At 38.6% G+C, this 13,008-nt stretch overlaps 1 protein-coding gene across 7 annotated transcripts in view; it reads right to left on the reverse strand.

Annotated features, from left to right (window-relative positions):
- LOC306888563 (Friend leukemia integration 1 transcription factor-like) overlaps positions 1-3,684 on the reverse strand; it is a 32,848-nt gene extending 29,164 nt beyond the window's left edge. For 2 of the 7 annotated variants that reach the window (XM_079446953.1, XM_079446951.1), the window contains exons 1-2: positions 3,462-3,684; positions 1,126-1,212 (exon numbers count right to left, since the gene is read on the reverse strand). In XM_079446953.1, the coding sequence (XP_079303079.1) occupies positions 1,126-1,164 (39 nt within the window). In that variant the 5' untranslated portion in view covers positions 1,165-1,212; positions 3,462-3,684. Of the gene's footprint in view, positions 1-1,098; positions 1,213-3,201; positions 3,370-3,461 lie in introns of those variants that run through there. The other 5 variants (XM_079446950.1, XM_079446944.1, XM_079446952.1 and 2 more) reach the window with 4 other exon arrangements.
- Positions 3,685-13,008: the final 9,324 nt, after the last annotated feature.

Raw genomic sequence — 13,008 nt, forward strand, 5'->3', positions numbered from 1 at the left:
TTGACCAAAACAAAAACTTGGGTTTGGTTGTATAAGAAGAATGCTCTAATACAGACACACCCCAAGAGTGTTTAAAAATAAGAATAAATACAAAAATCATAAAATAGAATAACAAATATATTCCCGGAGACTTCTATTGCTCCATTTTATTGTTGTTTATACGTGGCCCGACTCCACTGCCACGCAGTGCACTATTTATTATTCAGTCTGTGGAAAGAAAGCTGGATTTCAAAGAGAAGGTTTTCCCTCAACATTCCTGCTGCTAATGTCTCGAAACAACTCGAGGACTGTTCGTGGGTCTGTGGAGGAACACAAACTATATGCATGAAAGCTCCTTTATGCAGGGGGCAATAAGTCTCCATAACATAACAACTCGGCTCTGGAAAGTATGCTGATTGTAAAGATATAATGAATGACTTTAGCAGGCACAATACTTCATTTTCATGGCTCTGTCTGTGCGCTGTGCACTAAGCCTTTTGATACATTAAAGTTATTGCTGTGGCACTTCGCCATAAATAACCATCCAAATATGCCAATGTACCTTTCAGCCTCTAAAAGAAGGAACAGTGATAATACAACCTACCTTTCATAAAGAGGTAGCCTATATAAAGTGAGCAAGATCAGTAGAAGTGGCATAATCAGTGTGGGCTTTTACATCCATCTGTAGAGATTCCTTAAACAGTTCGAGTTCTATATGGAAACTTCCCTATGCATGGTTGGTCGAACTTGGTTCATGCAAAAACAGATGTCTGCCATTTGCAATGTTTACATTCTTTAAGACCATGTCAAGAGAGAGAGAGAGAAAGCACCACGTCAAATACAATAATGTGCAATAAGTAAAATTTTTGAAGGTCAGAGCTGGCCTGTCCCTTCGTTCAATGGCCAGATCAAATTTAAGACTAACAGTGTGTTGTAAACTAATTAAATCATTCGTCAAACTAAACGTCTTTCATACTCTATCATTCACTTCGAGTCAAATATGTTGAGAGGTGAATCCGGAAAACCGCTTTTTAACAAGCCATTTACATCAGTCATCAATGAAGCTGGGAAGAGGAAAAAGGCAATTTAGAAGTTCAGTCTTGTTTCCTCTGACATTACCTGCTCGTAGTGACGATGTTGTCTTACCTTGACGTAAGACGACGTGTCGGGGACGGTCTGAAACATGTTCTTTGGACAGAGAGCCCAGAAATGTGTGATGTTCACTTCACAGCCCTTCAAACAAAACAGATCCACAGGTCATCTTAGAGGAAGCTGGAGTTTAGTGCAAAACTAACAAATAAATAAGCCTAAGTTAAACGTCTATAATAATAATAATAAAATCAAGGGCTAATTTTAACCAAATTGTTTCTTAATCCTTAATTCCGGCCGCCGTCCCAAGACAAGTGTCCCAAATTAGGTTCTGAAATTTAACTTTATTTCAGTTTTCATCTGCTAAATTCCAAACATATTAAAGAGCAAACGAATAAATCGATTATCTATTCCAATCTCTCACAAATCAGCACAAACCCATTTTATTTATTTATTTCTCTGAATTTCACGGATTCTCCTCCGTGAACATATTTCCTTTCGCCATGCCAGTTCTTCTCAAAATTGATTTCCGTCTCAGATTCTAGGAAATGCATTTATTCGTGCCCTACAGTGATATTTTACTTTAGGAGAAAAAGAGAAGCTCGTTTATCTGTATTCTCTGAGTTCACCTGCATAAATTGTAAAGCAGCGCAGCAGTGCTTGTGAATAAGATGGGCACATTGGTTTCCATTTAAAGCACATCCAGTAATCTAAACAGAGGTCAGATCTGGTCATGATCTTATATGAGGGGCACGAACAGAGCTGCATTTATTCCTTTAATTGACTGCACAGGCCTCTACTAACTAAAGGTTCAAATTTACTTTAAAAAAGGCATAATAATAATACTAATACTTTTCATATTTAAGAACAGTTTCTCTTTCCATTTCTTCATCTTTCGTTGTTGACCGTGTTTATAAGATAAGGTTATATAAGATAAGTCAATTTGTGAAGTATATAGGCCCAGCCCCCTTCACGGTCAGAGCAGCCACATATTGAAACACTTTTCGTTTTAATAAGTGTAGCTTACAAAGTCTCGGGTGAAAGGGCACCTCGGGGACGGTGTCTTTCGCCTTTCCTTCGGCATGCAATTACAGAGCAGACTGGCACTCGCATTATTTAACATTCCACAGCAGTTCAGCAGCACTGATGGCCATATCAAAAAACAGCAACATCAGAACTGTATTTCTGGCAAATCGTCCTGATTTGTGCTCTGACCACTGACGCACGGTCTTAAAGTTTATTTATCCTTCTTTAAAGGCCATAGGCTAATCATTAAATGAGGATTTATCAGAACAGCGGAGGGATGACGAGTTAACTATTGCATCCTGATATAGCCTAAATAATAAATACAACTTTTTAGTTGCAAGTTTTATTTTTTACAGCAGAACACCAAAAGGCTTTTCTCAAGTTACTTTCCCCTTTCCCGATCAATCAAACATTCATTATCCATGCATCATTATGCAGCTATAAAATAATCTTTGTTTCAGTCCACTTGTTACAATAATTTATTTCTGTTCAAGTTTTCAGTGTCAATACGACTTTCCTCGCCGCTAATTAATTTTAAAGTGATTTAAAGGTGTAGTAGCCTAAATTTATTTTAAGAAATTGTCACTTGGTTTTTACTTAAAATTGCAATTAAACTGTTAAATTTTTCTTGGTTGTAAGTGCATATAATAGCTTATAAGAGAACTTGTTTTAAATCTGTTTGTGCATATATCACATATCTGTACACACTTCACATTAGTTTGAATAACAAAACAATAAAATAAGAACGACGGACGCATAATTAAGTGCAACACGGTAATAAAGGAAATTAAAAGGCTGTCTGAAATCGCGATAAGGAATGAGATGTTGTCATGTCGATACCTGAACATACTGACCGTAATGAATAAATCAGGGGTCTTATAATTCGCTCGAGTTATATTCGCAGCGTCAGACCTCGGGCTCCTGCGGGGCGAGAGATGGGCTCGCCTCATAAACTTTCCCAAATGCATCCAATTTCTAAACGGTAAAAGAGCATAGAATTCCGCATCTGTGGCCAATTAAGTGACTGGAGGCTCAACAGAAGTAACTGCATCTCCTCTCCTCCGAAGAGGACCAAGAGCGTCTAGTGTTTCATTTGAAGCGTCTTACCCAGCGCGCACGCGTTATCCATCAAACAACGTCTTTCTCGACTGTCAACACTTTGGAAACGAGCAACGAATCGACATACCAAAGTGGACAAGGAACTCAAGTCGCTCGTCAATGAAAAGTAGTTCCACGTGCATGTGTTTTTATCCGACAAAAAAAAAACCTATGATTGCAGAGCGACAAAAACTTCCTGGTCAAACTAAAATCAGAAAGAACACATGCTCAACTTTTGCAGCGCTGAAGCTCAAACACAGAATACTCACCTGTCTCGTCTCTGTCACTGGGTATTTTTGAACTCTTTTCCAGCCTTAAATAATTAGTCCCGTCTACAAGAAGGTGATTGTCATGGATAAGTGTGAGTTATGTTGAGGAGGCGTGAGAGGAGGAGAGGAGGGATGAATGAATGGGGAAAGTGAGATGGGAGAGCGGCGGCTCGCTGGCCAATGAGGAAGCACGAGCTCACCCTGAACATCCACTGAAAGCGACATCTGACTGAAATGAGCACAGCACCATAAAACAGAACGAGAGAAGGGGGGACGCGACAAGAGTAACCTACTGGAAAACATCCCAATAACTTCTGCAGATATATAGGCTAGAAAAGATTTCGAGACCATTCGAAAGTTTGACAATTCGTTCATTCATTCACTTGCTTATTTATTTCGTTCAATCGTGCCATTTAGAAACTATACGAGCATTTACAGAGGACACAACACAAAAACTAAACAGTAAAAAAAAAAAGGTTTTGCACAAAAAAATGCTTTGTGGTAGTTATTGCTTGGAAATATGCATTTAATTTTGCATTAATTTTATTTATTTTTAGCGATGCCTCCCAGAATCGTCGTCGCGCTCAGTGGGCTCCACATCCACGCGTCACCCCTGAGCGGCTCTTTCCTGTTAGGTTGACCCTGTTCACTTCACTAACTCCATTTCCTCCAGCCGAGAACTAGCTCCTTCAAAGAACCAGCGGCAGGTTTACAGTCGGGAGAGCCGCTGATGCATGACTGAACCAAACACTTGATAAAGACTCTCATGGATCTCAACTGAAGGCGGTTCTCAAATTAGTTCTTAAATAATTGATTAAAAGACTTGATGACACTTTACATAGTGTTCATAATTACATTTACATGTACTGGGCAAACAACATATGAGACTGCAATTTTCTAGCAATTGTAATCTATGTGCCCATGCTATTGTAATCAATTATTACACAAAGGAAAATGTGCAACATGCAGGGTGCAGCAATAAAAAGTGTTACAATATCTTGCAAAACAATTATATGTCTTTGCTAATGGATTTTTAACAAACAATTTAGTTTGAGCTCATAATCCCTAAACTACATTGAAAAATGTTACCAAAAAAAAATATTTTTCCCATAAATCTATTTTTACCTGAGTAAACTCTGACATAAACAGTGTTTGGAATAGCACGCCACGTTCCCGTAAGATCACATACATAAATTCTTTTGAACAATAGCAGGAAATTGCCACCTTACCCAGACAGGAAACATATCTAAAGGTAACCATCATACAAAAATACTTTCCACGGCTGAATGTCATTTACAACATGTAAAATGCTAAATTCTTTAACCAACATAGAAAAGTTTGATTCTCTCCACCCTTATATATTATTATTTGTTCTTTTATTTCTTAATGTATCATGCCTGAGGAGCTCCTGGAATTTTTACAGATGCCGGGACTGAGAACACATCATTGGCTGGATGACGCACTTCCATCCGAATGCCTTTAGACAAGAGTGAGAAACAATAAACAGTGCTAGTGTTAGTTCTCAGAAACTGGTTGTTGTCGTCCCCATTGTCTTGCTGCTTTAAAGTTCTTACTGTTATCAAGTTCAGTAATAAGTAAACTAAGAGATCTAGACAGACGAGTGTAGAAGGAATAATAATAATACAATATATTCAAGCATGATAAAAGCTGTTCCCAACTTTTAAATAAAAGTTATTTAGTGGTTCCATGAAGAACCTTTAACATCCATGTAACCTAAACTAAAGCTTCTTTATACTGAGAAAAATTTCTTGAGATTATTCAAATTTCGATAAAATGGTTCTTTTAAGAACTTTTCACTGAAAAGTTCAATGAGGAAACCAAAATGGCTCTTCTATGGCATCTTTGTGAAAACCCCCTTTGCTGTCCAGTCTTAATGAACAAACTCAAGCTGACTAGCAAGAGTGAAACTAGACCCAAAACTCTTGTGATACATTTTAAGAATCGTATTCACATGAGTTCATATTTTATGCATCGCTTGGTTTCACTATTGTGTTTCAATACACATTTAGAGTTGTTCAGGACTGAATGATGTTTAAGCAATCAAAGGTTAAGGGGATCAAAATTGCACTGAAGGAAATGGAAGATCTGAACCATATCAGTCTCCATAAAACAGTTAAAAATGTAACTGTCTCTCATGAGATCTTGCATCGCACGAGCCAAATTCCTACATCACATCTATGATCAACCCCCGTGGGAGGTGTTAGCATTAGAAACTTATCTCAAAGGTCCAGCTCCACCTCCTGGGACCTCTCTAATATCTGTCTATTTAGGAATATGCAGAAACATACAGACGTGTCTGATTACATCGAGTATGTAGTAATGAAGGCCTGGGTCCTCCAGCGTAATGTCTTATTTATTTAACTGGAGGAGCAAGAGAGCAGCAGAGATGAAGATAGCTCATTTTCCACATCTCTCCATGTTCTCAAGGGGGACGCGTAAATGAGATGCCGGCACCAGTGAAGGCAGGGCAACTCTTTTCACGCTAACCCCGTCAAGGCCCACACGCAACAGGATAAACCCAAGGGCTTTACTAAACTGAAGCACAATCAGGCTCATTCGTACTTAAACACCAGTAATGTCAGCACAGGAGAATTGAAGACGCTCAGAAAAATAACGTATCTCATAATCTCATATATATCTACTCCCTTAGCCCTCATAAAACTACATAGAGAATGGTTATGAACACCTGGAGAAGGCAGTCTGTTTTTTCTGTCCTCATTCATGGAGCCTTTCATGGACTTCATGTGCTGAGTGTGAACTCTCTGGATTCATGGTTTGTAATATGAATTTCACAGACAGGTGAAACCGGATCTGTAAATGTATCTTTATGCAAACAGCAGACCACTCAGGCATGTCATTAGAATTTGCAAAAGGGAAATTAAACCGCTGTGGTTGGTTTATAAGAGAACATTTATAAAGGTAAAGGCTAACCAGTGAAAATGCTGAACTTCTAATAAGACACCAATCATTACAGCTGTTAGCTCCATCCAAACAAAGCAATAGATGACCTCTCAGTAAAGCCATACATCTGGTTTAATCAAACCCCAGGTTGGCTTTCAGTCAGAAAGATATAAGTTAGACTTACACAGTGCGAAGATATAATTGCCAGCTATGAAATGAGACAACTAAATTGCATAGTAGATCACATCCTCACATTGCCATCTAGGGACTTTAAGGATTTTAGTTACTGAATAATGTCTGTTATGCTCAGAAGAAATTCTCTCTTTAAGGTTGTAAATTATACAGTATAGCTTTTCAGACCAATTCAAACTGGTAAAGCACATTTTTGTTCATAAATGGGACTTCTTTTTAGAAATCTGCCTCTACTGGTCACACAAATTCACTGACAAGAAAGGGCTCTTAAGAGCCGTTTTACTGCTGGTTGTGCTGTGTTTTTACGTGCAGCTTGCTAAGCATCTCAAAAGAAAGACGTTCCTTGCCCTAATTTACATCAATTCATTTTCAACCGTTTTATTGCATCGTATCCATTGCAGACTGAAAACTAGGGATACAGTATATATGGTTTTTGTGTGACCATGATTTTATACGTTTGTAGATATTTTAATGATTTATTTGTATTATATAAGAGCAAGAGTTGTAGTTATTAGTCTCATATTGGCCTGATTAACCAAGCTTTACAAATAAGCTCTACAATTTAATAAACTAGCATATATTAAGCACTTTATATTTTATGGTATTGGATGATTTGTTAATTGCATTTAATAGATTACACTTTAAGTAAACACTTTTACTGCATGTTTGAGCTGAGTTGTCGTTGCATTTAAACTATTCTGACCAGTAGGTGTAACCAGCGAAGCAAATGATTCAAACTATGCAACTGGGTGAGAAGCCAAAAATATACCGCAGTTTTGACACGAACGCTAGCGTCTGCATACAGCTGAATACACAGCCTTTCAGAGTATATTCCATTTGATAGCATGCATGAACACACACTCGACACATGCACACTAAAAGTTTCATCCTTGTTCCACATCTGCATTATTTCTCTCCAGAAGTTATCAATGATAAATGATGTCAGTGCACACATGCACGAGTGATTTGAGCGGAAATTGCGTCACACACACTGTACACATACCTTGGTGTTCACATAAAAACCAAAGTAGGCCCATCATTTGTGTAGGGATCATTCAAATCAAGATTGCATTAATCTAAAATCAACATTTTTACCCAGACCTAGTACCAAGTCACAATTATTATCAATCTGTTCTCATTTCATTCACCAACCCACAGTGAAACTCAAGGGTATTAATCTTAACATTTAAGACTAGCCAGGAGAAATAAAATGTGGATGAAAAAAAAAAAGAAAAGAAAATCCTTGGTGGAAAACAGCAAGGCATATGACTGCACACCTCGTCTAGGAAAATTTAAAATCATCTCCCCTCAATAAATCCTCTGACCACTCATCATTCAACAGGCTTTTAGCAGGCCCTTAAAGAAAAGCAGCAACTGAAATGAATACGCTGTCACCTCTCATTTCTGTCCACAGGCCGGCCCTGTGAGAGAGCGTGTTGTTCCCGGGGAAGTGGGACAGGACTCTCAGGTTTACCGTGCCATGCTCTTTTTCTCAGGCATTCACTTTGAGGGCCCCTCTCCATTCCCCTAAACCACCACCAGACGTGTCTGACAGCCTGAACTCGACGTGAGCTGCTCACCAGACTACAAAACTCATTCATCTGTTTCTCTGACGGTCAAATCTGGATCCAATAAAGCAGGATACTATTGATCCCTTGTCTTACTGAAACTTGCTGTGGTGATTCTTCACCACTAGGGGGCTTGTTGAGCCAAGATTAGGGCAAGAAAATGAGAATGAAAAGACATATTTTTTTTGCAAGGCACACTATAAGTCTAATGTGTTTGTGTGCACCGTTAGGCCTTCTTGGGAGGCACAAAGCGCTCTCCTGCTCCCTGTGGCAACAAACAAACGTATGAAACGGGAAACAGAGTGAGGGGGTTTACTGATCATTTAGTGTGAGAAAAACCTAAAAAGTAAATGATCTGATGCACATATGACGTGGGACGTCTGTATGAAAGGATGAAGTGGGAAAGCCAGCTTTAAAAGCGAGACAGGGAGCTGGCCTAAAACTGTGCATGTGTGACTGACTGCAGGGGCACTGCTCTTAACGCCCTGGCAAAAACCACAACATTCTTCAACATTCTTCCTCATCCTTAAAGAGACAGAACATTTTCTGTGGTCATGTGCCAAACACACACATCACATTAGATTAACATTTCAACATGGATGGTGCTGCCTGTCTGTGAAACATATGCACATGTCCCTTACTGATTCAACCGCTGGGTTTGGGTTATGGTTCAGAGTTAAGCATTAGCCTCCCTTTGTATTCCATGTCTATCTCAAAGTTAGAGTCTTCAGAAGACATTAAGTAATGTAATAATTTCCACTGACTGATAGAGGGCAGAGTTGAGCTATGGAAGAGGCCAAAATATTTCTAAGCATCAATGTCTGTCAAAGTATACTTTGCAATTTAGAAGAAATCTAAATGATAACTCTAGTTTATAGCAATAGAGGTAACACTCAACACTCATGCGGTCGCTGAATATTAAACAGAGAGTATTTTACTATGGAAAAAGTGATGTGCTTTAAACTGAAGACTTTGTCTTCCCGCCCTCATATTGCTTGATGACTTTCATGGAACACAAAGCGAGTTATTATCAAAATGTCACAGCTGAATGAAAATACACAGTAATCACTGGCAGTCAAATTTAGCTGCAAAAAAATGTGTGCATGACGCCTCTGCTGCTATCTTCCACAATGATCATCTAATTCCATCATATAAATGTTAAATAAATGAGCATAAGCAGGCAGAGGCAGAGGCAGATAATGTGGGCAGAGGTGAAGAAGTCTTTGGGACGTGAGGCTTTCCTGCCTATTTTGAATGTGGGGGCGCTGATTTGAGCTCAGATTAAGCATAGGACAGGAACGAACTATGTTCACAAAACTGCTGATAACAGCAAAGAAGGGTTTTTTATCACCAGTAAAGAGAAAGAGAGGGCGAATGAAAGAGAAGGAGAGCTTACTCCACTTCCTCATTGAATATCAGACTACAGGATAGACACTACATCCTTAAACCGCATCTAAAAATAGTTCTGTTGTTTTGTGGTAGGGGTAGTGTAGTTTATGTGTGTGTGGTCATGATGTTTGGTTGTACATAATAAGCACGCTAGCATTAGTGTGTGTGTGTTGTGAGAATCTGGGAGTTCTTCCATTTTAGAGTGCAGTTTGATGGGAACGTGGGCTGATTATTTATGTGGCTGTAATCTAAAACCCCTTCAGCTGCACCCAGATCTTCTCCATCTCCCTGCAGTCAGTCATCAATTTATATCCGGAAACAGCAAATACAGCCTCAAGATGGTCTGCAGGTTATGACACTGTGATACAGCCTTACATGAGCTTGAACACCTGAAAGGCATTGTGGGAACTGCCTTGATGGATGTATAAGTGGACCCTACACATCACAGATTTGGGACCAGCTTTGGGCCTATGATTGTTATTCAGAAAGGCTAATATAACTCAATATGCTGATACACAGCCATAACACTTTTGCAAGGGTAATGTATCACTTCAATTAACAACTATGAAAATAAATAAAAGGAGTCGGTTTAAATATGGTGTAAAATCAATATCACACTCGTGGGGCAATGTTATATGTGGAATTATCTTCAAAATATCTGTCCAAGCCTCTGTCTTCGCAAACATGAAACTAAAGCAACGACAGCATGGGTCGTTTTTGAAAAGGGAAAACAATTTGTGATACTTTTTATGCAACCTTTCAATAAATAGAATGTTAATGTTGAGTAACTTTCATTTTAAAGGCAACATTGCAGTTACTTTGTTTTCGCTTCATGAACGATAGTTCCAAACAAATCTAGAAAATGATTTTTAGGGTGGCAAAGGGGTGGCATGGGGTCTATGAGGGGTGGCAACACCAAAGCAAGCCCCCATGCATAGTTTTCGGGGATTTATTGTCTGACATGCACAGTTGTGTTCACAAATAATGCCTTACCATTAACTAATCATCTATACTGTTTAAAATGAAAAAATAAATAACATTTCAATATCCATCATGGCACCAAGTCAATACACAATATAAAAAACTTCCAACAGGTTATACATTTTTCTGAGCTTGTATCATTAAAGAAGACATGTGGTTCTATTAATATTGCATAGGCTACTTAGAAGATATAAATCACATTTTAGTACAAGTTTAAGAGTAACACTTTTGAATGTCCAAACATTAGAAAGAAATATAATAATATCAAAGCACTGAAACTGGATCAGTTTTGAAAACAATGTTTGATTTTCTGTTATTACCAGAGGTGGAATATCTGTTATCACCCAGCCAGAACACAATATCAATAGTCTAGCAACACCCCAGCAACTGCATAGCAAGAGCCTAGCAACCAACTAGCAACACTTTACCAAACATCTAGAACATCTAACTGACCAAACTATTTATGTTTCTTAAACAAGACTTTAAAACAAGCCAACATAAATTTGTCTTTCAAACTTTTCAATAGTTATTAATTCAAATATACAGAGGACTTGCCTGCCCAGTGGAACACTCATGAGATCAATAACACTTAACAAAATATTCTTATTAGGGTTCAGGAATTATTTTTGCAGCTCAATGTCTATTACAGTATACAACATAAATTCAATTACAAATCATAATAATAATTCAGCAATGAACTGTTGGGATAATTTTAATTGTACTAATGTAAAGTAATCTGGCAGTAGCTGAAAAACACTAGAAAAGTTCAAATACCAAATAATTGTATATGAGCTTGGTATGCACCACAATACAGTACAGTAAAAAATAAAATAAAAAAAGGAAATTCAGCATCCTCTGCACATTTGGTCAAATTTCATTACAGTATACAGCACTATAGCAGTTTCCTGGTCTCCTGGCACAAGACTAAATCTCTAGGCAGAGGACTTCTGAATAAACCGAGAAGCAGTATCTGATTCACGAACAAATGTAAAAACAATTTGTTAGTGAATGGGCTGCGCTTTATGTTTTTGACTCAAAAAGAACCGGTTCATAAGAGTCATTTGTTAATGACTTGTTGGAGCGTCTCCCTGCAGCCCACAAGATCCAGGGGACGTGGTTAGATCCAGATCCAACTTCTACCACCTTACATATACCTAAACCTATACCCATCTCCACCCCCTGATCTCTAAACCCACCCCTAAACCTACCAATCTCCACCCCCTAGATGTGGATCCAACCACGCCCCCTGGATCTTGTGGGCTGCAGCGAGCCCTACTTGATGAAGCCGACTACACTGGTCGCGCTGAGTGCGCGTGCAACCATCATGCACAGTTTAGTTTTTTGCCAATATTTTCCATTACACTGTCATCGCCGTGGTTGAAAAGTAGCACATGAGACACTGCTTACATTTATATTTTATTCTGTGATAATTCTGGGGTGGCAGGTGGAGTGGCACAGCTTTTTCTTAGGGTGGATCTACCCTGGTAGATCCACCCCTGCCCCAGCAGCAACAGTTCGTGAATGATTCCATGTTTTTGAACAAAACGGTTAAATTAATCAAAGACTCACTTATATGAGTCACTTGTTTCATTCCTAAATGAATAAAAGTTTTGAATGAATCATTTGAATGAATGAGTCAAAGACAGCCATTTATCGCCACCTACTGGTGTAATGACGCAACTTGCAGAAGAGTCACTAAAATCTCTACCACTAATATACAAAGTATAGGGGTTTAGTCCGTTCATGGTGATCATTCCTATATGTTTCCTTCGAAGACTTTTCCTTCTAAAAGTGTTCTGGAGGGCTGAAAAGTGTAAAGCTGATGATACACGTGGCAACATTTTAAGCAATAATGCTGAGTAACTTTGGGCAATGTTGCTGTCAACAGGCAACCAGGTGAGACACAGAGCCCACGGCCGATCTAAATACCCAAATAGAAATTTGCTGTCTATTCTTAATGGGAAAGTGCCCAAACAACATTGCTCAAAAAAAGTTGCTTGGCAAAATTGCACAAAAAGCTGCCCTGTGTATCATCAGCCTAAATAACTATCATTCGGAACTGAATTGTAAAGTAATTTTATTGAAAATTCAGCTTGGAACAATCATACAGCGTTGTTATTGTTTTCTTTTTTCAAATGTGCGTAACAGTCTGTCTGGAACAAACACAGACAGGTGGAGTGATATAACCAGTGAAAAGTCCCAGTGCTGTTGGACGCTTGGAACGCTGCTCGACCAATCAGATTTAAGGACCGGAACTAATGGCGCGTTAGCATCATGTCGGAATTCCCGTAATTACGAAATGAAAGTTGGAGCTCTTAGAAAATTCCAAGTTTCCAAGTTGTAATTATGAGGATGTCAGAATCTCATAATTATGGTAAGTTTCTTACAGAAAAAATGCAAAAATCTAGTTATAGCTTATGCCAGCTCTGATCTTATGAAATTGACGGTTTAGTAAATTTGATGTGACGCAAAAATTTGTTATTGGTTAAAAAACT

Source organism: Barbus barbus (assembly GCF_936440315.1).
Source record: "Barbus barbus genome assembly, chromosome: 22".
In the NCBI taxonomy this organism is placed as follows: Eukaryota; Metazoa; Chordata; class Actinopteri; order Cypriniformes; family Cyprinidae; genus Barbus; species Barbus barbus.